Source organism: Lithobates pipiens, unplaced genomic scaffold (genome assembly GCF_037356315.1).
Source record: "Lithobates pipiens isolate NorthernLeopardFrog02 unplaced genomic scaffold, aLitPip1_a1.2 Scaffold_13, whole genome shotgun sequence".
Classification (NCBI taxonomy): domain Eukaryota; kingdom Metazoa; phylum Chordata; class Amphibia; order Anura; family Ranidae; genus Lithobates; species Lithobates pipiens.
Genome location: NW_027507718.1, coordinates 124,684,624 through 124,710,967, shown reverse-complemented (window position 1 = coordinate 124,710,967; position 26,344 = coordinate 124,684,624). Strand labels below are relative to the sequence as shown.

Below are 26,344 nucleotides of genomic sequence, written 5' to 3'. Positions count from 1 at the left end.
TCCGTCCTGATAGGTCTGATAGGTCTTCTCGCTACACTGACCCTGATTTATTATGGGATCTAACGATTAAGGTGCTGCTCTAGGCCTGTGACTCATTGAGTTCCACGGTTGGTAGAATTTTCAATACGTTTTTTTTCTTAGGGCTTCACCCCAAGGTCGATTCCTTGCTGATGGGTGTGTTAAAATGGCATTTAAAAAATGTCAGCTTGCAGTCTACCTTGCCATCTTGCAATGAAAAGGTTAGCCTCCCATTTTCTCCCAACCCTTTTAGGGAATTTCCTATTTACCTAATTCTATTGGTCAGGCTGACCAACTGAACCTTTTCCCTGGGTTTTCACACTCCTTGGAGGTGTTTGTTGACCTAAGCCATGATCAAGTTCCTTCCCTGATAGATGTAGTTTTTGGTCTCCTTAGCCCAGGGATCTTCAAACTACGGCCCTCCAGCTGTTGCAGAACTACACATCCCATGAGGCATTGTAAAATTCTGACATTCACGGAGTGCGCATGCGCGGGACTTCCGGATCGCCACGCTAACCGGGAGCTCCGCTCCGCTCCGGCCGTCTAAGGCATACAGACCGCGCATCTGACAGCGAAAACTCCCAGCGAGACTATCCACGCACTCCGGACACGGCAGAGACACCTCCCGTATGTCGCAGGGGCTTCCCAAGAGGGACGTTAACCGGCATCTTAACTTTGGCCTGGTTCCCCCTGAGCCTTCCAAGATGGCGGCCGCGTTGAATCCAGGCAGCGGCACCGCTGCAGGCCCCATCGAGGCAGAACCTCCGCTGACTCCTCTTCCTCTTGTGAGTAATGGCCAACATCCCTTCTCATCCCCGGCATCTACTGAATCCCTCCTAAGCAGACTCCAGAACGGGACGCCTTTCTCCCCCCTCAGTAACACACCGGGCAGTATACTAGCTTCCCCACAGGCCCCTATCATGCAGGCTATTCACTCTCCTGACATGGCACAGCTTCTCAATAGCTTTTCTGACATGCTGGCAGCAGGCCTTGCTCAAAACGCTGCACAGATTACTACATCCATTAAAGCAGATATACAGAGCCTTGGGGCCAGGATAGATGCTATTGAACAGGCGGTTGATGACTCTAATGCACGCACTAACCAGAACACTCTGTGTATACAATCGCTTCAGGATCAACTTGAAACTGCCCAGTCCAAATTAGAAGATTTGGAAAACAGAAGCAGACGATACAATTTTCGTATCAGAGGCATCCCCGAATCCACTTTAGATGTGCAGGACACAGTCAAAGCCGTGATTAAAGACCTTATCCCTGATATCCCAGACCACAGGCTAGAATTGGATAGGGCGCACAGAGCCCTTCAAGCCCCTCGTCAAGATGGCCTCCCCAGGGATATTGTTGTCAAGCCCCACTTTTATGGGGTCAAGGAGGAAATCATGAAGCGTTCGCGTAATAGAGAAGACATACTTTTGAACGGCAATAAAATCCAGATTTTTGCTGATATTTCCCCGGCTACTATCCAGAAGAGGAGATCCCTCAAACCGCTCCTGGAAGTCCTCTCCCAGAAATTCATCAAATACAGATGGGCCTTCCCCTTTCGCCTGCAATTCCAGTACAAGGAGAAATCCTACAGCTTCACAAACTTCCAAAATGGCGAACGCCTACTTCTCCAGCTTGGTCTCATCTCCCAGGATGTCGATCATGACCAGATGGAAACCCGTTCCAGCTCCTCTAAGAGGCCCCCTCCGACCAGCCCGCTCCCCCCGATGTGGATGAAACAAAAGTCGAAGAGATACCGTGACTCCATCCCCCCAAGATGAATCCCTCGGCCAGTGTTCCCTGCTGGGAACGGTCCTATTCCTCTGCCTAGGCCGGATTTTTCTCTTTTTTGTCAACAATGATCCACTTATACACCCAGACAGGTCCCCCTCCCCCCCCCCCTTTTTTGGGACCCTTTTTTTCTTTTTTTGAACTATTTTCGAACATTTTTTTCACCCTTTTTTTTTTTTTTTTTTTTTTTTTTTTTTTTAACTATGTCATTATCTCTCTTATCATTATAGATTGTCTGTTTGAGCCTGTCTAATTAACCCTATTGGTTTGATGGTTCACCTAAGTGGATCGGACCCCTGGTGGTCCCACTGCTATTTTGAAATGTATAATGCCTAACGGCCGGAGCGGTACTCTTTGCCGCTCCCCCTGTTGTTATCTCGAGGGCTCCTTATTTCCCCTCGGGATGCCACCAGGCTTTCATCCCACCGTAGGGATGCCTTTATACCGTTCCCTATTTTGTCTAGGGAACCGGAGCAGGTGCTGGCCGCCCAGCCCTGCTGACATGCAGCCCAGGATAGTTTCTTTCCTGGACCTGCTCTTTTCTCACTTTTCTCTCTCTCTTCTCCCTTTCTGGCTTTTCCTCCTTTTTCTCGCCCCCTTTTCCCTCTTCCTTCAGGTACCTCCAAGGGGAGCTCCACACCCGTCTTCCAAGCGACACCGGGATCGATCCCTCCTGCTGTCTCCAATGAAATCCTCTCTACTGGATCAGGTGAGACCCTTCTGGTTTTTTTTGCTCCTCTACCCTCATGTCCATGGCTGATGACCTCCCCACGCTCCAATCCCTCCGGATAGGGACGCACAATACGCAGGGTCTGAATTCCCCAATGAAGAGACGCAAAGCCTTTCACAGCTATCACTCGAGAAAACTTGACATTATGCTACTACAGGAGACCCACTTCCCCAAAAGTTTTAATCCCACTTTTTTACATCGCAATTACCCCACCTTTTATCTTGCTAGCGCTGAGGAAAAGAAGCGAGGAGTGGCCATTCTCATTTCTAAACATATCCCTTTCACCCTTTCCCATATAATCAGAGACAGTGAGGGGAGATACCTTCTTGTCAAAGGCCATGTGAATGGGACCTTGTTCACCTTCATCTCATACTATGCTCCTAACAAGGGCCAGACTCGTTTTTTCTCCTCAATGTTAACTTCCCTCGCTCCTCACATAGAAGGTAAAGTGGTCCTAGGAGGCGACTCAAATGTCGCCTTCGACCTCCTTTTGGATAAATCATCCCTCCACAAAACCATCCTCAAAAGACCGCCCAAGCAGAGCCTCACTATCGCACGACTCCTCCACTCGATGGGCATGATTGATGCCTGGAGGGAGCTGCACCCCACGACTAGGGATTACACTCACTTCTCTGCTCCACACAACACTTATGCTCGCATCGACCATATCTTCCTACATTCCTCGGACATATCTTTGGCCTCTCAGGCCACCATATGCGAGGTCCCCTGGTCTGATCATTCCCTAGTTTCAGTAACGCTTTCAGGTCTGTTGAACAAAGCAAGCACCCCTCAATGGCGCCTTGGGGACTCTCTCCTATCCAATACAGCTCACCGCACTATGCTTGAACATGAATTGAAGGATTATTTCCGTCACAATGACACCGATGATACCTCTCCTGGTACTCTTTGGGAAGCCCACAAGGCGGTCATGAGGGGTAAAATCATACAACTCTCTTCACGCCTAAAGCGAGAGAAACGAATAGACATCGTAAAACTTGAGAAAGAATTCCGCTCCATTAGCCAGGCCCACAAAGCTAACCCCTCCCTTCCATCTCTCGCGCGCCTCGACGCAGCTAGGCTTGCACTTAATACAGCTCTTACCTCCAACGCGGAACAGCATCTGCGGTGGGTAAGCGGTAGATTCTACCTTAACTCTGACAAATTTGGCCCCCATCTTGCGGCCAAACTCTCCCCGAAGTATAGAGTAAGAGCCTTACCCAAAATCAAATCCCTTTCTGGCTCTCTGACCCAAAACCCCAAACAAATACTTGAGGCCTTCCACAAATTTTATTCTGACCTCTACTCTGGCCCTAACCCAGATAACGACCAAACAATCGACTCCTTTTTTAACAGCATCCCCTTCCCCAAAATCTCTGCTAGCCACCGATCCATCATGGATGCCCCTTTTTCTGAGGAGGAGGTAAGCGAGGTGATCAAGTCCCTGAAAAAAAATTCTGCCCCCGGCCCTGACGGATTTTCCAATTGTTATTATAAAACCTTTTCGGAAACCCTCTCCCCCTTCCTGACCCGATTCTTTAACTCCCTAGGCCAAAACTCACCCGTAGACCCAGCTTCCAACCTCGCATACATATCTGTCATACCTAAACCTGGCAAGGACCAGAGCCTAGTGAGCAACTACAGACCCATCTCCTTGATCAACAACGACCTCAAAATAATGACAAAAATTCTCTCGAACAGGTTGGGCTCTTTTATAAGTTCCTATGTCCACAAAGACCAGGTAGGCTTTATCCCGGGGAGACAGGGCCCAGACCAAATAAGGAGAGCTGTAGACATTATCTCTGTCCTCCAGGCTCGATGGGACGGGAGCCCCCCACAGGAGGGCTTCCTCCTTTCGCTTGACTTACAGAAAGCATTTGACACTATCACTTGGCCCTTCTTATTCCGTACCCTTGAGCACTGGGGCTTCGGTTCTCCTTTCAGGACTCTCCTGAGTTCCTTATACTCACAGCCCAGGGCTCAAGTCAGACTCCAGGGACACCTCTCTGACCCGTTCCCGATCTCCAAAGGCACCAGACAGGGTTGTCCCCTATCCCCCCTCCTCTTTGCCATAGGCGTGGAATCGCTTGCGATCGCTATCAGGAATCACCCAGACATTCATGGAGTTCGATGCGGCCAATCCGTACATAAGTGTGCGTTATTCGCCGATGATGTCCTCCTTTTCGTTACCAACCCCCTTGTTTCTACTCCCAATATCCTCCAACTTCTTCTCCACTTTGGACACGCCTCAGGGCTACAGGTTAATATGTCTAAGTCCTTAGCCCTTAATATCTCCTCCCCCCAAGCCACAGTAGATCTACTAACAGAACGTTTCCCCTTCTCCTGGAGCACCTCCTCCATTCCCTACCTTGGAGTTCACCTCACCCCAAAATTTGACCAACTCTACAAACATAATTACCCCCCTATGTTTAAGAAGCTTAAGACGGATTTAGATCAATGGTCCCTCCACAAATTATCATGGTTCGGAAGGGTGAACGCAGTCAAGATGACCCTTCTCCCTAGGATTCTTTACCTATTCCGTTCGCTCCCTATTCTGGTCCCCCAATCTCATATCCGATCCCTCCAATTGTCCGTTAACCGATTTATTTGGGGGTCCTCCACCCATAGGCTCCCCAAGAACACTCTATTCCGCCCCAGACGGAAAGGGGGCTTGGGCTTACCCAATCTTCGCTGGTACTATCAAGCTGCTCACCTGAACCAAATTTCGACTGTATACTCGAGAGGATCCAAACCGGATTGGATCGAGATGGAGAGACAGGCAATTCCCAACTTCACCATTGACTTTCTCCTTTGGCGCCCCTCAAAAAGCAGACCCCCGATCATGTCCCCTACTCTCTCCCATTCCTTCGCACTTTGTGACACCCTACATAAGATGAACAAGGTTACTTCCAGCTGGCACCCCCTGGCCCATATCTTTAATAATCCTGCCTTCCCCCCCGGTTTAAACGTTAAAGCTTTTCGATGGTGGCTGGACAAAGGCCTATATAGGATTGGGCACTTCTTTAATATGAATGGTCCCGTCACCTTAAAGCAATGCATCTCCCAACTTGCCATGCCCCCCACGGAGCAGTTCCATTTTTATCAGATAAATCACTTTTTACGCTCTCTCCTACACACCAACTCAGATCGCCTTGAGGTCACTCCTTATGAACAGTGGTGTGTCTCAGCCATGGACATGAAGGGGGGAATCTCCCTGATCTACACAGCTCTGTCTACCCCCTCGGAGAAATCCAGTTATATGCTAAGCTGGGAGCGAGACCTTGACTTAGAGTGGGACATGGACACTTGGCACTCCTATTTTTCAAGAGCCTTCACAGGGATCCTTAATGTCTCCCTCATTGAGGCAGACGTTAAGGTCCTCACTAGATGGTATCTGGTCCCAACCCGCCTGGCTAAATTCTACCCACAGACCTCGCCTTTATGTTTTCGAGGCTGTGGCCACATGGGCTCCCTTCTCCATATCCTATGGGAGTGTCCCCGGGTAAGAAGCTACTGGAACAAAATCTTCTCTCTGATCCGCAAGGTCACTGACGTTGCAGCCCCCCAAACCCCTGCTATAGCGCTCCTGAACCAGCCAATCCCTAATACTTCTAAATACCAACAATGTTTGATCCACTACATTTTGATTAGTGCCAAGATGACCATAGCCCGGGCTTGGAAGTCCCCAAAGGTCTCGTACCCAGCAGCTAAACAGAAAATCTCCTGGATTATGTTCCAGGAAAAGACCTCCAGTCTCATCATTGATAAATATAAAAAATTCAAGAAAATCTGGAATCCCTGGGCTCGCTACGTGGGGGTTCTCCTCTAGCCCTAGAACAGGGCGTATTTTTGACAACCTGTATCACAACGAGATCCCTGCCTTCCCCTAGGAGCTCCCCCTGGCACGGGTACCTCCCCTACCCATTCCTTTCCCTTCTCCCTTTCCCTATTCTGTCCCCTCTGTTTCTGTCCTGTCTTTCTTCTTCTCTCTACTCCGTCCCTCCCCTCGAAATCTTTCGTCGGGAGGTGTTGGATATGCGGCACAAGTTTGGAGCCTGGACTGAGCAAGATTGACCTACCTTTTGGCCTGCATAGACACTGTTATCTTGTGGCCCATAGGGCCTTCCCTACTCTGGCCCCTCCCATTGTTTCTTGTTTGGAGGGTCCAGAGTCGGATCGCATTTTTTACTACGTTTTCAGTCCCTGAGTTCGTTTGGTTGACATTATTCTTGTTAAGTTGTTCTATGTCAGGTTTGATGCACGCGGTAGTCCTAGGGGGTTAGGGGTTTGGGGGGCTCAGAGCTCCGGGCACAGTCTGAGCCCATGTGGGGTGTCTGGAAGCCGGGCTCCCCAAAAGAAATTGAATTCTCCCTTTACCACTGAAACCGTTCCCCTCTCCCCCTTCCCTGGACTTCTTTTTAGCTGGGGACTCCCGTGTGCATCACTCGCTCCCCCCCAATTCACATGTGCCCCGCATTTTTGACCAGTATTCTTGTAGTTTTGGTTCGCGGGCGCCATCATCCCCCTTTTCATTGTCCTTTGGCATATTGTCTTTTGTTGTTTACTACGTGCCTTACTGCTGTCTCTCCTACGTGAGAGCAATTTGATATATGTATTGTCTTGGTTTCAATAAACATCTTTTAAATTTAAAAAAAAAAAAAAAAAAAAAAAAAAATTCTGACATTCACAGACTTGACTAGGCATGATGGGAATTGTAGTTCCTGAACAACTGGAGGGCCATAGTTTGAGGACCCCTGCCTTAGCCCTTATGGGATTAGGTGAGCTAGGGCTTAGGACCTTATTTCATTAGACTGGTTCTGGCTTTCCTTCTCCAGGGGCATAGTCAATCGGTTTTTATGAATAAATTCCCACTCTTCCTATTTATCACAGCTCAAGTTCGAGTTTGCTCCACTCTTCTGGTTGGATCATGTTGACCAGCTTCATGCTTTTTGACTGTTTGGTGTCGTTACCATATGTGTCCATTCGTCTCTGGTTAGGTAACCAATCTTCTTGGTCCTTGGACATCAGGCATTGTTCCCCATCTCCTGCTGGTCAGGTTATCAGCCACCTTACAAGGGTTCTGCTAGTGCCAACTTTAGTCATTAGTTCCTTGAGTGGCTCTTGATCTCCAAGCAGTCCTCATTTATTATTTACACTGAGCCTGTCAGTGGTTGTTTGCCCACACCACAGTTGGACTGCTTTTGGATTGTCCCAAGAGTATATGACTTTTTGTGTCCTTCAATGGACAAGAAAGAAAATAATAGAATTTGTAAAATCCTTTTCTTGGTGTCCATTGAGGGACACAGTTACCAACCCTCTGTGTTTTTGATCATACTCTTGATACTGCTTGATACAAAACTTAGGCATGTAGGAGGGGTTATCGTGGGCTGACCTACAATGTATTTTTGAATTGTTGGCAGCACTATAACCAGACAAAATACCTGACCAGTCCAATGGAAGTTTAAGTATTATAGTAGATTTTTAAATACAGAGGACCTGAACTGGCTACTTTTTTATGTGTATATTTTGAAATACATTTTAACAGTGAAAAATCTTAATGTGAAAAGTATCTAACAAATTGTCATGCACTGCTCTTGATTACAATCTATCTCATTGGATATTAGGTTGAGGTCACCTATCCAGATGGAAGCCCTGCAGATGGAGTGACTGTAAGAATCAAAGCCGAACTTGCCCCCAAAGACAATGTGTACACTACTGAGCTTGTATCTCAGAATGGACTGGTAGAGTTTCAGATACCGTCTATACCAACAGCTGCTCAGTATGTGTGGCTGGAGGTGAGTTTGATAGCATTGTATATTTAAGGCTTACCCATCACTCTTTGGTAGTCTACGTGTTTAGTGTATAAAAGATATTCTGTTCTTCTTTTTTTTTTTATGTGTCTGATCTGTTTCAAAGTCTAAAGTAATAGCCATTGATGGGAAATCTACAGGAGATCAATATTTGCCCAACTACTTGTCCATAAGTAGCTGGTATTCTCCAAGCAAATGCCATCTACTGATTCAGCCTCTAGAAAAGCCATTACAGGTGAGTACTGGGAGTATAGAAGATTATTTTTTCTGATGTGTCTGCATAGCAAGTTTTATAAAAATATGCTGTGTACTATTAAGAATAGCATCTCTATTAGGAAAAGAACTCTGGATCTAGTAAAGTGCCAGTATGTCACTAGATACAGGACTACTTGGCAATTTTAGCATGAACACTTAATTAATTGTGGGCACTAAACCTACAACACAAAAAGCCCTCGGTAAATACTACTGTGTGGCCTACTTGATATCTGGGTTGGTTAGAAATACTGTACAGTGCCTTATAAAAGTAATCATACCCCTGGAAAGTTTCCACATTTTGTCATGTTACAACCAAAACCGTAAATGGATTTTATTGAGTCAGTACTTTGTAGAACCACCTTTCCCTGCAATTACAGCTGCAAGTATTTTGGGGATGTCTCTACCAGCTGTGCACATCCAGAGAGTGACATTTTTGCTCATTCTTCTTTGCAAAATAGCTCATGCTCTGTCAGATTGGATGAAGAGCATCTGTGAACAGTAATTTTCAAGTCTTGTCACAGATTCTCAATTGGATTTAGGTCTGGACTTTGACTGGGTCATTCTTAGACATGAATGTGCTTTGATCTAAAACATTCCATTGTAGTTTTGGCGGTATGTTTAGGGTCATTGTCCTGCTGAAAGGTGAACCTCCACCCCAGTCGCAAGTCTTTTGCAGACTCTAACAGAATTCTTTTAAGATTGCCCTTATTTGGCTCCATCCATCTTTCCATCAACTCTGACCAGCTTCCCTGTCCATGCTGAAGAAAAGCATCCCCACAACCTGATGCTGCGACCAACATTTTTCACGGTGGGGATGGTGTGTTTAGGGTGATGTGCAGTATTAGTTTTCCGCCACAAATAGCGTTTTGCTTTTAGACCAAAAAGTTCAATTTTGGTCAGATGTTTGCTGTGTCCCCCACATGGCTTCACATTTTGGGATGATGGATTGAACAGCACTCCGTGAGATGTTCAAAACTTGGGAGACTTCTCCACAACATTATCTCTGACCTGTCTGGTGTGTTCCTTGGCCTTCATGATGCTGTTCACTAAGGTTCTCTAACACAGAACAGCGATTAAATTACTCACAGGTGGACTCTATTTACTAATTAGGTGACTTCTGAAGGCAATTGGTTCCGCTAGATTTTAGTTAGGGGTATCAGAGTAAATGGGGCTGAATATAAATGCATGCCACACTTTACAGATATTTATTTTTTAAAAATTCTGAAAACCATTTATAATTTTCCTTCCACTTCACAATTTTGTGACACTTTGTGTTGGTCTATCACATAAAATCCTAATAAAATACATTTGCGTTTTTGATTGTAACATGGCAAAATGTGGAAAATTTCAAGGGGTATGATTACTTTTTCATGGCACTGTATACTATATTATATGGTCCACTCTTTTCATGGTCATTTTATTATTTGTCTTTGAGCAGCAGAGATATTATGCATGTAGGGCTGCGGTGCATGCAGCAGATTTATCAAACTACCTTTGATATGAAATGAAAAGGGTCCTAGGAAGACCTATTTTCAGAATGTTGAAGATTTGAAACACGTCTGCTAGGTGTAATACAAAGGTGCCTTCAGTAGCCTTTAATCCCTGACAACACACACAAATATCCAGGTAGTTCTTGACAGGAGGTGTTAAATGCTGACCCCCCACTAGGGATGAGCTTCGTGTTCGAGTCGAATGTACGTTCGACTCGAACATTGGCTGTTCATCCGTTCGGCGAAATCCGAACTCTTGGTCCGTTCGCGTCAAAATTCGTGTGGCGCTCACGGCCCACAATGCACTGCGATGGCGCAGTGCATTGCTGGCTCATGATTGGCCAAGCATGCACTGTGACCCCGCATGCTTGGCCAATCGCAGCGCCAGCAGCGAGGAGAGCCATGATTGGCCACAGGCAGGATGCCTGTGGCCAATCATAGCTCAGGCTGTGTAGTGCACGCCCCACACTATATAAGGCCGCCATTGAGGCGGCCTCGTGTAGTGTGTTGGCATCTGAAGCAGTGGGTGTTCTGTGTACCTTCAACACAGTACACACCAATCGTTTTTGGCTGATTTTCTATCTTGCTCTTGTGTAGTGGTTATTGTCTGTGCCCTGACCGCAGTATACACCACTATATTCACCTCACCTATATAGCTAGTGATCTATCTTTAATAATAGAGCTTGCAGTCAGTAGTGTTAGGAGATAGTGCGTGCTGTCTGCGTGCTCTGTACCCAGTACATACCGCTATAATCCACCTACATAGCTGTTCTCTATTTGAGCCCAATTGCCATCTGCAGGAGTTATTGGAAGTTGTGTGTGCCTCCAGCACAGTATACATCTGTATATACCCCTTTATCTCTGCTGTTTTCTGGTTATTGTCTGCGTGCCCTGACCGCAGTATACACCGCGATATTCACCTCAGCCTAAGGCCCAATTTTTCTGCCCCTGTTTAACAGGGGCGTTTAAGTACAATTTTTGATGCAATGCTTTGCAGCAGGGCTAATTCCAGCAAAAAAACTAGAGTATATGGAAGAGGTTGCAGTGTGGTGGCACCAGCAGCAGTGCCTAAGGCCAAATTTTTCTGCCCCTGTTTAACAGGGACATGTAATTACAATTCTTGATATAATATTTCACAGGAGGGCCCCTTCCTGTGCCCACCCAGAGTAACGGTGAGGACTTATAGTGTTGTGGCACCAGCACCACAACCACCAAAGGTCAATTTTTCTACCACTGTTCAACAATGGCATGTAATTACAATTCTTGATATAATTGTTCACAGCAGGGCGCTCCAGCGCCCATCAAGAGTCACTTTGAGGGCTTACAATGTTGTGGCAAAACCAACACCTTGTTCCACCATTTCTGCAGAGCATATAGGGCAGGCCCCTACTTTCAAACATCCAACTTACAAACATCTCCTACTTGCAAACGCAAGGAGACAGCAGCAAGTGAGATGAAAAAAGATGGACGACAAAACAAATTATACAGGGGTGATAACCCTTCCCTATGTTTTCCAAAAAGCTTAAAAATAGTTTTTTTGACTGGAGCTACACTTTAAAAATGTACCAGTTGAAAATTACAAACAGATTCAACTTAACACAACAAACCTACACAGTCCCTGTCTTGTTTGCACCGCCTGTATACTGCTGTTCTGAGTATATAGGGCCTGGGGGCCACACGCATTTCCTTTTTTTAATATGGGTACAGGGTTCCCCTTAATATGCGTACAAGACCCAAATAGGCTGGTAATGGGCAGGGAGGGCTACCCATGCCATTTTTCTCAATGATTTTCAACCATATTGCAGGAACCAGATATAACATTAAAACCGCAAGCAGTTTTAAATGGTGTTATTTCCGTTTAATGTCATTTTGTGCAGGGACTGTTTTAAACACGGGAAACACGTGGCACTTCACAGGCATACTACAGACACCCCCCCAGGCACCATATTTAAAGGAATATTTCACTTTTTTTTCACTTTCATTGTCAGTAAAATCAGTGCTCCCGCCAAAACGGCCATTTTTAAAAACATTTTAGGCATTGACCCATGTCCCCTGGGGCAGGAGGCAGGTCCCCAAACCCTTTTTAGGACAGTATCTTGCATATTAGCCGTTAAAATTAGCACTTTCCATTTCGAACGTTCGAGTCCCATAGACTTCAATGGGGTTCTAACGTTCGTAACGAACGTGGGCTCCGTTCGAAAGTTCTGGTACGAACCAAACCGGGGGGTGTTCGGCTCATCCCTACCCCCCACCTCCCTCACATTCGTATTGAGCATGAGCAGTGAGGTAGCCTGTAATAGTTCTATGCAAATAGGAATGTGTTTGAGGCAGTGGAGAGCTCACACATTTTAACAATCCCAGGTAGTGTCTTAAGTTTGTGCATGAAAATGAGGCCCAAAGATTTGCACCTTGTTGAACAAGCCTGTTTTACTTTCCATTACAGAGTTGCTTTAAAGGCCCATACACATGATCAGACTTTTTGACAACAAACATGCAAATTAGCTGTTTTGGAGCAACATCTGACCATGTGTACGCTCCATCGGACAAACTTTTTCGGTTTTCATCTGACTTTTGTTGGCTGTGCGAATGGACAAACTTTCTGGCAACAAAAGTCAGATGGAGCAAAGTCTGATCGTGTGTACAGAAAACCATAGGACTTTTGTACAAAGTACAAACACGCATGCTCAGAACCAATGCAAAAGATCAGACAACAATACAGAAGTTGACCAAAGGTGGCGGTAAAGAGCAGAAAAAGCACATGATTTGGTGAAAGTTGGCTGAAAATGTCGTGCCGTGTGTATGCAATACAAGTTCTTGGTCGACGCCCTTTGTCCAAAAATCCGCAGGAAAGTTTGTACAAAGTCCGATCGTGTGTATGAGGCTTAAGTCACCTTTGCCCTTTGGTTTTTAGTTAAAATACAGTACTATATATGTAATTAGAGCCACAAATAGAGGCTGCTTTAATAAAGGAGCTGACAGTTTTTTACAATACATTGTGTGAACATTCACTTCAGTTATCCAATCAATTGCTTTTCACATGATTGGATAATTGGAGTGAATATTCACAGAATTCATTGCTAGAAGTTTCTCAACTTACCATTGGATTATGCTTAATATTGTCTATCTATATTATAATTATTGACATAATTTTTTGCAAACTTACCTTCTTTTCAAATATTCGCTAAGATTAGGGATGATGAATTTGAACTAAGTGAAGTATGAGTCTTGTCCCTTGTTTCACCTCTTCTGATGGCAGGTGGGTGAGGATGCCCGAATTACTTTAAAGTCCACCTGTCTATGCAATTTCACTCTGCACTATGAAGTAGCATCTCGTGGAAACATTGTGCTGTCTGGAATGCAGTCAACAAATATCACTCTACAGAGGACAAAGAGATCAACATCTGTTACATTTGACAGAAACTTTAATGAAACAGAAGATAACGGATCAGGTACCAGGTCATGAATGCATGATGAAAATATATATATATTACACACACCCACATACACAAACATACAAATGCTTTGCAAAAACCCTTACCTGTACCTATAAATTTGCCCAGACAATTGATAAGAAACTTTGTCTCTTTAACCACTTAAGGACCGGAAGGATTTACCCCCCAGGCCATTTTTTGCGATACGGCACTGCATGCTTTATCTGACAGTTGCGCAGAAGTGCGATGTTGTAACCAAACAAAATTGATGTCCTTTTTGTCCCACAAATAGAGCTTTCTTTTGGTGGCATTTGATCACCTCTGCGGTTTTTATTTTTTGCGCTATAAACAAAAAAAGAAAATATATTTTTTAATATTTTGCTATAATAAATATCCCCCCCCCCCAAAAAAAAGTCTTCATCAGTTTAAGCCAATATGTTTTCTTCTACATATTTCTGGTAACAAAAATTGTAATAAGCATATATTGATTGGTTTGCGCAAATGTTATAGCGTCTACAAAATAGGGGATAGATTTATGGCATTTTTATTTAATTTTTTTTTTATTAGTAATGGCGGTGATCAGCGATTTTTAGCGGGACTGCGACATTGTGGCGGACAGATTGGACACTTTTGACACTTTTTTGGGACCGATGACATTATTACAGTGATCAGATCTAAAACTAGCCACTGATCACTGGATAAATCACCTTGGCAGGGAAGGGGTAACACTGGGGGGTGATCAATAGGGTTAAGTGTTCCCTAGGGACCATAGGGGCAGGGCTATAACTTCACAGCAGGATGTGGACATTTTAGAAGATGACCTAAATAAAATAATGGGGTAAGCAACTACCAGGCAAATGAGGTTTCATGTTGAAAAATGTAAAGTAATGCATTTGGGTGCTAAAAATACAAACACAAGATACTCGCTAGGGGGGAACCTCTGGGGTAATCTATGATGGAAAAGGACCTGGGGGTCCCAGTAGAGAACAGGCTCAGCAACGGAATGCATTGCCAAGCTGCTACAAGCAAAGCCAGCATAATATTAGCATGCATTAAAAACGGGATTTACTCCAGAGATAAAATGATAATTCTCCTAGAAGACTCTGGTCCGGCTGCATCTTGAATATGCATTTCAGTTCTGGGCACTAGTCCTCAGGAAGGATGTGCTGGAACTGGAGCGAGTCCAGAAAAGGGCAACAAAGCTAATAAAAGGACTAGACGATCTCGGCTATTGGGAAAAATTTAACTGATTCTCTCTGGAGAGAAGGCATTTGAGAGGGGATATAAATAACAGCGATGTACAAATACTGTGACTCTAGCATAGAGAAAAAACTTTTCAGTGAAAGGGAATTTAAAAAAACATGCGGCCACTCACTGAATTTGGAATAGAAGCGGTTTAACCTTAAACTGTGTAGAGGATTCTTTACTGTCAGAGCGGTAAGTATGTGGAGTTCTCTTCCACAAGCAGTGTTATCAGCAGGGAGCATCGATAGTTTCAAAAACTATTAGATGGGCACCTTAACAATCACAACATAGAGGGACATACAATGTACTATTGACATAAACACAAGCACACCCACACACCACATGTTGAACTGGATGGACTGGTGTCTTTTTTCAACCTTGCCAACTATGTAACACCTAGATGGCACTCAAAAGTCATGTTGCTCCTGCACCTATGGGACACTCTAGAATAGATCTTGTTCTTGGCATTTACTATAACAGTTCAGCACAGCACATTTGAGTCTACGGGGGTGTCGTGTGGAAACTTAACTCATTCTGGTTTTGTTTGTTCCCTCTAGACTAGGGGCATCCAAACTTTCTTAGCAAAGTGCCAGTTTACTATCCTTCAGGTTTTGGATGGGCACACTGTGTTCAGTGGAAGCAAGCAATGCCACATCATTAGTTTTATTGGGAAAAATAGTGCCTCTTGTTGGTATCAGTGGGAGGAATAGTGTCTCATCATTGGTTGTATTGGGAAAAATAGTGCCCTTGTTGGTATCAGTGGGAGAAATAGTGCACCATTGGTGCTGTTAGTGAGTGGAAGAGTGTGCCATCATTAGTGTTAGTTGGAGAAGTAGTGCCCAAGAGATGGATAGAGGCAAGCAAAGGGCCACATCTTGCCACTGGGCTGGAGTTTGGAGATCACTGCTCAAGACAATGACAATGTAATGGGGGTTAAATCACTGAAACATAGTCTGAGACACGCTTAAAGATTTACTTTGGGTGCTCCTTAGGAAGGAAGTAATTCATATTTTTATATAACTAATATCAACAGTCCTCAATTCCATGGAACTGGAGTTGATGACTGCCATAGAAAAGATAGAGGAAGGCTTTCTACTTTCTACCCAATCTGCTTCGTTGGCACTGGAACCCCTGAAAAATCCAATCTGCTTGGTTGGCACTGGAACCAATGAACAACTCACATCTATAATTAAGGCAAGGAATAAACACATTTTTGCCAAACAATATTTTGAGGTGGTATGCATAGGTCACATATTGACACTGTTAGCTGCCTCCCAATAGGGTTAGACTTTTATAGGTCATATAGCCACTAGTGACAGTACCACTGTAGAAACTTTAAAAACGTAAAAAAAAAAAAAAAAAAACAATGTGCTCCCTGAGCTGATCCCCCACTTACCAAGTTGACAGTGGTCCTTAACTACCCACTGAAAGTTTCTGGAGCAGATAGTCTGCTAGCAGAAGTCTATAAAAAATACTGTACTTCTGCTCCTGCATCTTTTGCATAAACACAAAGAAGCATTTGTATCAGATACCCTCTTAGTATCTATGTATAAGGACCCCTTCAAACCATTTTGCTGCTAACCATTAAAATAGTAGCAAAACCTCTTACTCTTGGCTTATCTAAAGTGATATCCAAATTGGTAGCCTACAGGATTTAATGCTAACAAATTAACATCAATGAATATTGGAAACATGCAGTATTCCTTAATCTACAATCTCTTATGGAAAACAGAGCACACATCTCTCTTGACCCTGCCAAAACCTTCAATAGTTTCGAACAGGAATAGATGTGGGCAGTGGGGGCTGGTGCTAGACATTTTTGGGGGGGCTCAAACAAAAAATTCTGAAACAAAAACTATCAATTGCAGCCTCACTGTGCCATCAAACACAGCCACTGTGCCCATCAATTGCAGCCACTGTGCCCTCAAACGCAGCCACTGTGCCCATGAAACGCAGCCATTGTGCCCATAAAAACGCAGCCACTGTGCCCCATCGAATGCTGCCACTGTGCCCCATCGAATGCGACCACTGTGCCCCATCAAATGCTGCCACTGTGTCCTTCCAATGCTGCCACTGTGCCCCATCAAATGCTGCCACTGTGTCCATCAAATGCTGCCACTGTGACCCCCCGCACCTGCTCGCCATCTGCCCGGCACTTACCCTGTCTCGGTGGGGCAACGACTGACAGCGTCGCGCGGTGTCCTCCATGTGTCCCGTCCTGTCTTCTCCTCCTGATAGGTGTCCAATCACAGCGCCTGTCGTTTCAGCCAATCGGGTGACGAGTAACAGACCCGGGCACCAAATTGGCGGAGAGGCTGTTCAGTATTAGGAAAGCGAATTTTCATTTGCTTTTCTATCACACCTGGGTGAACTGCGAGTGCCAAGCATGGCGCTCGCCGGTCACCTTTTTTGAAGCCCATTCAGGCACCTGGCGCCCGAAAAGGTGCTGGGCGCCTGAATAGAGGGTGGCAACGGTGGCCATGGATAGATTCATGCTATGCATGAATCTATCCATTGGCCATAGAGGGGGTGGCTGGAGAGAGGGGTCGGTTCTCGTGCGCTCTTAAGGGACGCACTGCCACTGGATGTGGGGGTTGCTCTGAAAATTTGGGATGAGCCTGAAATTTATTAAATGGGTACAGATGATATACAGTGCCTTGCGAAAGTATTCGGCCCCCTTGAACTTTTCAACCTTTTGCCACATTTCAGGCTTCAAACATAAAGATATAAAATTTTTATTTTTTGTGAAGAATCACCAACAAGTGGGACACAATTGTTAAGTGGAACGAAATCTATTGAATAATTTAAACTTTTTTAGCAAATAAAAAACTGAAAAGTGGTGCGTGCAAAATTATTCGGCCCCTTTACTTTCAGTGCAGCAAACTCACTCCAGAAGTTCAGCGAGGATCTCTGAATGATCCAATGTTGTCCTAAATGACTGATGGTGATAAATAGAATCCACCTGTGTGTAATCAAGTCTCTCTATAAATGCACCTGCTCTGTGATAGTCTCAGGGTTCTGTTGAAAGTGCAAAGAGCATCATGAAGACCAAGGAACACACCAGGCAGGTCCGTAATACTGTTGTGGAGAAGTTTAAAGCTGGATTTGGATACAAAAAGATTTCCCAAGCTTTAAACATCCCAAGGAGCACTGTGCAAGCGATCATTTTGAAATGGAAGGAGTATCAGACCACTGCAAATCTACCAAGACCTGGCCGTCCCTCTAAACTTTCAGCTCAGACAAGGAGAAGACTGATCAGAGATGCAGCCAAGAGGCCCATGATCACTCTGGATGAACTGCAGAGAACTACAGCTGAGGTGGGAGAGTCTGTCCATAGGACAACAATCAGTCGTACACAGCACAAATCTGGCCTTTATGGAAGAGTGGCAAGAAGAAAGCCATTTCTCAAAGATATCCATAAAAAGTCTCGTCTAAAGTTTGCCACAAGCCACCTGGGAGACACACCAAACATGTGGAAGAAGGTGCTCTGGTTAGATGAAACCAAAATCGAACTTTTTGCCCACAATGCAAAACGATATGTTTGGCGTAAAAGCAACACAGCTCATCACCCTCAACACACCATCCCCACTGTCAAACATGGTGGTGGCAGCATCATGGTTTGGGCCTGCTTTTCTTCAGCAGGGACAGGGAAGATGGATGCAGCCAAATACAGGACCATTCTGGATGAAAACCTGTTGGAGTCTGCAAAAGACCTGAAACTGGGACGGAGATTTATCTTCCAACAAGACAATGATCCCAAACATACAGCAAAATCTACAAAGGAATGGTTCACAAATAAACGTATCCAAGTGTTAGAATGGCCAAGTCAAAGTCCAGACCTAAATCCAATCGAGAATCTGTGGAAAGAGCTGAAAACTGCTGTTCACAAACGCTCTCCATCCAACCTCACTGAGCTCGAGCTGTTTTGCAAGGAAGAATGGGCAAGAATTTCAGTCTCTCGATGTGCAAAACTGATAGAGACATACCCCAAGTGACTTGCAGCTGTAATCGCAGCAAAAGGTGGCTCTACAAAGTATTAATGCAAAGGGGCCGAATAATTTTGCACGCCCCACTTTTCATTTTTTTTATTAGTTAAAAAAGTTTCAAAAATCCAATAGATTTCGTTCCACTTCACAATTGTGTCCCACTTGTTGGTGATTCTTCACAAAAAAATAAAAAATTTATATCTTTATGTTTGAAGCCTGAAATGTGGCAAAAGGTTGAAAAGTTCCAGGTGGCCCAATACTTTCGCAAGGCACTGTAATCATTCTTATGGCTAGAGTGTTAGTTGACAACTCTCACATTCATTACCACTTGGGAAAGGCACTAGACAGGGATGCCCGGTCACTCCTTTACTATGAGCACCTTGCTGCAGCTATTAGGCAAAACCCCAATATTAAAGGCTTTGTCAGATTCAACAAGTAAGGCCGCGTACACACGCGCGGACTGTTGGCCCAACTTTGTCCGTCCAACAGTTTGAGCGAACAGTCCGCTCAAACTTAGCATGGACGGACATGGCCACACACGACGGACGAACAGTTTGCTGAAACCGTGCGCGATGACGTGAACGGCACGTACGACGGGACGAAAAATACGACGTCCTATACACTGCAATGCAACCTTCCGACGTGGAAATCCTTTCTGAGCATGCGCGAGACTTAGTTGGCCGAACAAGCCTACACACGAGCGAACAGTCCGCTGAAACCTTGTTTCAGCGGACAGTTTTTCGGAATTTCCGTAAGACCTTGTTCGGCCAACTGTCCGCTGAAACTGTCCGCTGAAGCCCCACACACGAGCGGACTGTCCGCCCAAACACTGTTCAGCGGACAAGGTTGGGCGAACAGTCCGCGCGTGTGTACGCGGCCTAAGACAAAAATACCCCAGTGTGCAGATGATTTTTTAGGCCTGATAAATTGTGACAAAGCTACGAGGAGCGTTCAAGTCAAACCTGGACTTTTGAGTTTATATAATAAAAGAACAAATTTCAAGGCGTGAAAACTGCATTTATTCATTTGCATACTCCTCTGTTACATTATATACTTATCCCAGCATTTAACTAATGCCTAGAAAGCTTTGGCTGTACATAATTGTGTCACCGGGCGCAAAATATATAAGTGTAAAGTTAATTAATGTCTAGTGTATATTTTTTAGCTGCAGCTACAGAGTTTTCACTCCAATGTGAAATTTCAGATTAGCAAATACTATTAAATGATAGCTGCGCTAACTTAATACATATTCATATATCTGTGCTTGAGTTCATAATGTATGCAGGAAGTCCACTTATGCAAAATAAAATCGTGTGATCAATGTCGTACATGCTATTCCACACCACTGTGTATATATATCCTCCACCGTCAAATCTACTCACTCACCAGAAAACCTGCAATATTGAAGTGGCGTTCCACCCAAAAATTTAACTTCTGCTTTCAGTGCAGGTGACCACCTGATATGCCACATTTGGCATGCCATTTTTTTTGGGGAGGAGCGGGTACCCTGTTTTTAATGGCACCCAGCTCCCACTTCCTCTCCTGGCTCCGCGGCACCAGAAGGAAGATCACCTCTCCCCCTTCCCTTCCTTCAATCTTCTGGGACACGTCACAGGTCCCAGGAGATTGCTTGGCCATTCACAGCGTGACTCGCGCATGTGCAGTGCGCGCCTGGCTGTGATGCCACAGCTGGGCGCCTACAATTTGAATACTGGCGCCTCGGAGAGGAGGGGGAGAAGAGTGGGGCTTCGCCCACATCGCTGGACCATAAGACAGGTAAGTGTCTCATTATTAACCACTTCTTGCCCAGACCAATTTTGAGCTTTCAGCGATGTCGCACTTTGAATGACAATTGCGCGGTCATGCTACACTGTACCCAAATTAAATTTTTATAATTTTTTCCCCACAAATAGAGATTTCTTTTGGTGGTATTTGATCAACTCTACGGTTTTTATTTTTTGCTAAACAAATAAAAAAAGACCGAAAATTTTGAAAAAAAAATGATTTTTTTGTTTCAGTTTCAAAACTTTGTAAATAAGTACATTTTCTCCTTCACTGATGGGCACTGATGGGGCTGCACTGACGGGCACTGATAAGGCGGCACTGATGGGCACTGATGAGCTGGCACCAATGAAGTTTCACTGATGAGGTGGCATTGATGGGCACTGATATGTGGCACTGATAGACGGCACTGATGGGCACTGATAGGTGGCACTGATGGGCGACACTGATAGGTGGCACAAATTTGCACGGATAGCTGGCACGGATTGGCATGGATAGGCGGCATGAATGAGCATGGATAGGTGGCACAGATGGACATGGATAGGCGGCACAGATGGGCATGGATGGGCACTGATAGTTGGCATGGGTGGGCACTGATAGGTGACACGGATGGGCACTGATAAGCGACATTGTATTGCATTTTTTGTACTGATGGATGCCAATCAGTGCTAAACAATAATGCATACCAATCAGTGATGCCCATTGTGGGCACTGATTGGCATCCATTGTGGGCATTGATTGGCATACATTGTGGGCACTGACTGGCATCCCTGGTGGTCTAGGGTGGCATACCTGGTGCTGGGCATCCCTGGTGGTCTGGTGGTCCAGTGTGGGCATCCTCGGGGGGGGCTACGCTGATAATCGATCAGCACAGACCCCCCCTGTCAGAGGAGCAGCCGATCGGCTCTCCTCTACTCGCGTCTGACAGACGCAAGTGAGGAAAAGCCGATCACCGGCTCTTCCTATTTACACTGTGACCAGCCGTGATTGGACACGGCTGATCACGTGGTAAAGAGTCTCCGTCTGAGACTCTTTACCGAGATTGTAGTTGCGGGGTGTCAGACTGACACCCTGCAACAACGATCGCCGCGATGCGCGCCCCCAGGGGCGTGCAACGGCTCAAAATCCTGAGGACATCCTATGATGTCCGGTCAGGATTTTGAAACCACTTTGCAGCCGTCATTTGACAATTGGCGGGCGGCAAGTGGTTTAAAGTCAGCAGCTACACTTTTTGTAGCTGCTGACTTTTAAATGGGTGGAACTCCGCTTTAAGCGTAATCATCCACTCCATCAGGGGTGCTGAATCTGTGATAATCAATGTAACCTTGATCTTTTTTAACCATCCTGGGGTCTTGTATGTTATATTGCACTCCTCTCCCACCCAATCATATAATAAAAAAAGATGCTATCAGTGAACAACATATTTATTCCATATAAAAGCATACAATGTTAAAATAAAATGCCAACTCACATTTACAAGTGCCCTCCGACCGGCACTAAGTCTATCCAGTAAACCACATCTGTGGTTGTCGCGTCACTCCGTGCATTGAAGCTGGGGTATGTTTCAAATCTCAGCTGGGCTGTTCACCAAAGGGAGGAATTCACATGTCCATCGCGTCACTATGCCTCGACATGTTCCACATACTCAGTGCATCATAAGGAAGCTAGTGGCACCATTTTACTTATTTATGCCCTTAGTTTTAGGAGATCAACCAATTATATCTCGGTGGACCGGAAGTGTGTCCACCGCCATATTAACTAAATAGGAAATGCATATTCCACCATTTTAATTAATCCAAGCACTAATATTGTCTTGCCCTTAGTTCCATACTAATGTTTTACAATTCAAAATATCGATTATACCATATATTTATTACAGATCCTTTTATATTACTATTATTAATCCTTATTTATTCTATATGGGTGCCTCATTTTACGGGACAGATATAGGGTGGCTGAATATACTTTTACATAATACAAATTCCTACTCCAGTAAAAAACAGGTACAATAATATTTCCTTCTGGTCGGAGACAATATATTTACCTACTGCTTTTACCTACCCCCATGGCATGATAAATGTTAAATATTAATAAGAATAATGAAAAATATATACTAAAACATATTAAGATTAATAATCTTTCAAGGCGGTACCATATGCTCAGTTCCACACTAGAGTCCTGCAGAAGGAGATTTTGACAAAATGGGACAAATTTCCGTTGATTCCCTGATCTGGTGGTTGAGGTCCCCGGTGCTTCAGTCCAGGAAGTTGTTCCTACCTCTTAAATGGACAGTGATCACAACGGACGCCAGTCTATCTGCCCGATGGTGGAGTGATGGGAGTTCAACCGACGCAGGGCCTCTGGTCGATGGAGGAATCCAAGTTGCCGATCAATCTGCTGGAACTGAGAGCGATCAGGCTATGCCTCTCCACATGGTCGTTGAGACTGCAAGGGTGTCCGATCAGGATCCAGTCAGACAACGCCACTGCAGTGGCATAGGTCAATCATCAAGGAGGAACAAGAAGCTCGACCGCCGCAAGGGAGGTCGCTCACATACTTCCGCTTCAGAATTAGAGGAGGATGTGGGGACTCCCTGGCGTCCTTAGATATTCAGGATGCGTACCTGCATATATCCATATGCCTTCAGCATCAAAAGTTTCTGCGATTTGCAGAAGCCCAGTACCAGTTTCTGGCTCTTCCTTTTGGTCTGGCATCAGCCCCTCGAGTCTTTACCAAGGTATTGGCTCCAGTTTTGGCGTTGCTGCGGCAACATAAGATCACGATCATGGAATACCTAGACGATCTCCTCCTGAGGGCATCTTCCGCCTCAGAATTAGAGGAGGATGTGGCGATCATCATCACAACGGACGCCAGCCTATCCGGCTGGGGTGAAGCAATGGAGGTTCAGTCGGCTCAGGGCCTCTGGTCGGCAGAAGAATCCAAGTTGCCGATCAATCTGCTTGAGCTCAGAGCAATCGGGCTGTGCCTCTCCACATGGTCGATGAGACTACAGGGGTGTCCGATCAGGATCCAGTCAGACAACGCCACGGCTATGGCATACGTCAATCACCAAGGAGGAACAAGAAGCTCAACCGCCGCACGGGAGGTCGCTCACATACTTCGGTGGGCAGAGCGACACGTAAAGGCCCTGTCGGCCATTTACATCCCGGCAGTGGAGAACTGGCAGGCGGACTATCTGAGTCACCAGATGCTGGACCCAGGAGAATGAGCGTTGCATCCGGAAGTGTTCAGGCTACTGTGCCTGAAATGGGGTACACCAGACGTGAATCTTCTGGCCTCCCATCTCAATCGGAAGGTGCCGAGATTCGTGTCCAGGACAAGAGATCCATGGGCAGACATGTCAGACGCGCTGGTGGCTCAGTGGGATCAGGATCAGCTGATCTACGCCTTTCCTCCACTGAAACTGTTGCCACGTCTGCTTTGCAGAGTGGAAGCCGAGGGGATTCCAGTGATACTGGTTGACCCAGATTGGCCTCAGCATCCTTGGTACGCAGATCTAGTGCGCCTGGTGGCAGACGCTCCCTTATGAATGCCATTGCGAGAGGACCTTCTATCTCAAGGTCCAATTCTCCATCCTGCTTTACCATTGCTGGCTTTAACGGCATGGCTGTTGAGAGCCAGGTGTTGAGGAACCGGGGTCTATCGGACTCGGTGATCCCAACTATGTTGAGAGCATGGAAATCTTCTCGGAAGATATATCATCGTACCTGGAAGGCTTACATCTCCATGTGTGAGGAGAAAAGATGGCATCCGCGCTCCTTTTCTATATCCAGGATCCTGCTGTTTCTTTAGCAATGGGTGGACCAGAAATTGGCGTTAAGCACCATTAAAGGGCAAATATCAGCCTTGGCTGTCTTTTTTCCACGACCTCTGGCGTCTCACTCTCTAGTGAGTACTTTTGTTCAAGGGGTGCGACATGTAGTCCCTCCGGTGCGTCCACCGTTACCCCCGTGGAATCTGAACCTGGTGTTATCAGTGCTTCAAAAACCGCCTATTGAAAATATCAGAGAGGCCATCACATCGGCCAGGAGGGTTTCGGAACTGGCCGCCTTTTCCTGCAAGTCGCCTTATCTGGTTATCCACAAGGATAAGGTGGTGTTGCGTCCACAACCATCTTTTCTGCCGAAGGTGGTTTCGGCGTTTCACATCAAGGACATTGTGTTACCATCTCTATGTCCTAAGCTGACACATCCTAAGGAGGTCGCCCTGGATTTGGTTCAGGCTCTGAAGGTGTATTTGTCTGCCACGGCTCCCTTCCGGAAGTCAGACTCACTGTTTGTTACGGTGACTGGTCAAAAGAAAGGCATGGCGGTCTCGTCAGCCACCATTTCCAGGTTAATCAGACAGATTTTAGTACAAGCCTACACCTTGAAGGGCCAGGTGCCCCCTTTGTGGTCATGGCCCACTCCACGAGGGCAATCGGAACGTCTTGGGCCTTCTGACATCAAGCGTCTGTCGCTCAAGTGTGTAAAGGGGCGACCTGGTCGTCTGTCCACAGGTTTACCAAGTGTAGATGTCAGTGCATCGGCTGATGCCTGTTTTGGCAGGCGGATGTATAGTTGCAATTGTGTATGCAATTTTTTATTTTTTCCTGTTTTTTGGATAAAAACGCAGTAGTTTTAAGTTAATGCACTGTTGCATTAGTTACCGCAGTTTTTTTTTGGATGCGGTTGAGGGTAGTGCCTCCTGTTGAGGTGTACCCTGGTTTTGTGGTGGGTTTTTTCCCACGCACTGTAGTTTTTTGTGGGTAAAGTTACACTAGTTCCCACTTGCCATGCAGGGGCAGATCCAGAGTCTAGTCTCGGGAGGGGCACTGCCAGAAAATACGCTTTTTTTGCGGGCAATTTATCGGGGACATGGCTGGTGTTAGCGTTTCAATCATCCTGGCAGCATGGTTAATATGGTGTCAGGATGTTGAAAGCGCATTATTTCTATTATTACATTGTTATATAGAATGTTATATAAAATGAAATGGTTCAACTCACCATAATGCATAATCGGTGAGAGCCTCGAGTGTGTCACCTGCCACCAGTTGCAGATTGTCACTTGCCATGCCACACGTTGCGGACTGTCACTTGCCACGCCACCTGCCACCAGATGCGGATTGTCACTTGCCACGTCACCTGCCACACGTTGCAGATTGTCACTTGCCACGTCATCTGCCACCAGATACGGATTTCCACATCACTTGCCACGTTACCTGCCACATGTTGCAGATTGTCACTTGCCACGTCACCTGCTACACGTTGCAGATTGTCACTTGCCATGCCATCTGCCACCAGATACAGATTTCCCATGTCACCTGCCACATGTTGCGGACTGTCACTTGCCGCATCACCTGCCACATGTTGCAGATTGTCACTTGCCACATCATCTGCCACCAGATACGGATTTCCACGTCACTTGCCACGTTACCTGCCACATGTTGCAGATTGTCACTTGCCACGTCACCTGCTACACGTTGCAGATTGTCACTTGCCATGCCATCTGCCACCAGATACAGATTTCCCATGTCACCTGCCACATGTTGCGGACTGTCACTTGCCGCATCACCTGCCACATGTTGCAGATTGTCACTTGCCACATCATCTGCCACCAGATACGGATTTCCACGTCACCTACCACGTTGCAGACTGTCATTTGCCACGTCACCTGTCACATGTTGCAGATTGTCACTTGCCATGTCACCTGCCACACTTTGCAGATTGTCACTTGCCACGTCATCTGCCACCAGATACGGATTGCCACTTGCCATGTCACCTGTCATTTGTTGCCGATTGTCACTTGC

At 45.7% G+C, this 26,344-nt stretch overlaps 1 protein-coding gene across 3 annotated transcripts in view; it reads left to right on the top strand.

The window, feature by feature from the left end:
- Window positions 1–26,344, top strand: part of CPAMD8 (C3 and PZP like alpha-2-macroglobulin domain containing 8) — a 356,744-nt gene that overhangs the window by 105,796 nt on the left and 224,604 nt on the right. For all 3 annotated transcript variants that reach the window (XM_077475516.1, XM_077475515.1, XM_077475514.1), the window contains exons 12-14: window positions 8,161–8,331; window positions 8,453–8,581; window positions 13,348–13,540. In XM_077475516.1, coding sequence (XP_077331642.1) covers window positions 8,161–8,331; window positions 8,453–8,581; window positions 13,348–13,540 — 493 coding nt within the window. The remainder of the gene's footprint in view (window positions 1–8,160; window positions 8,332–8,452; window positions 8,582–13,347; window positions 13,541–26,344) is intronic.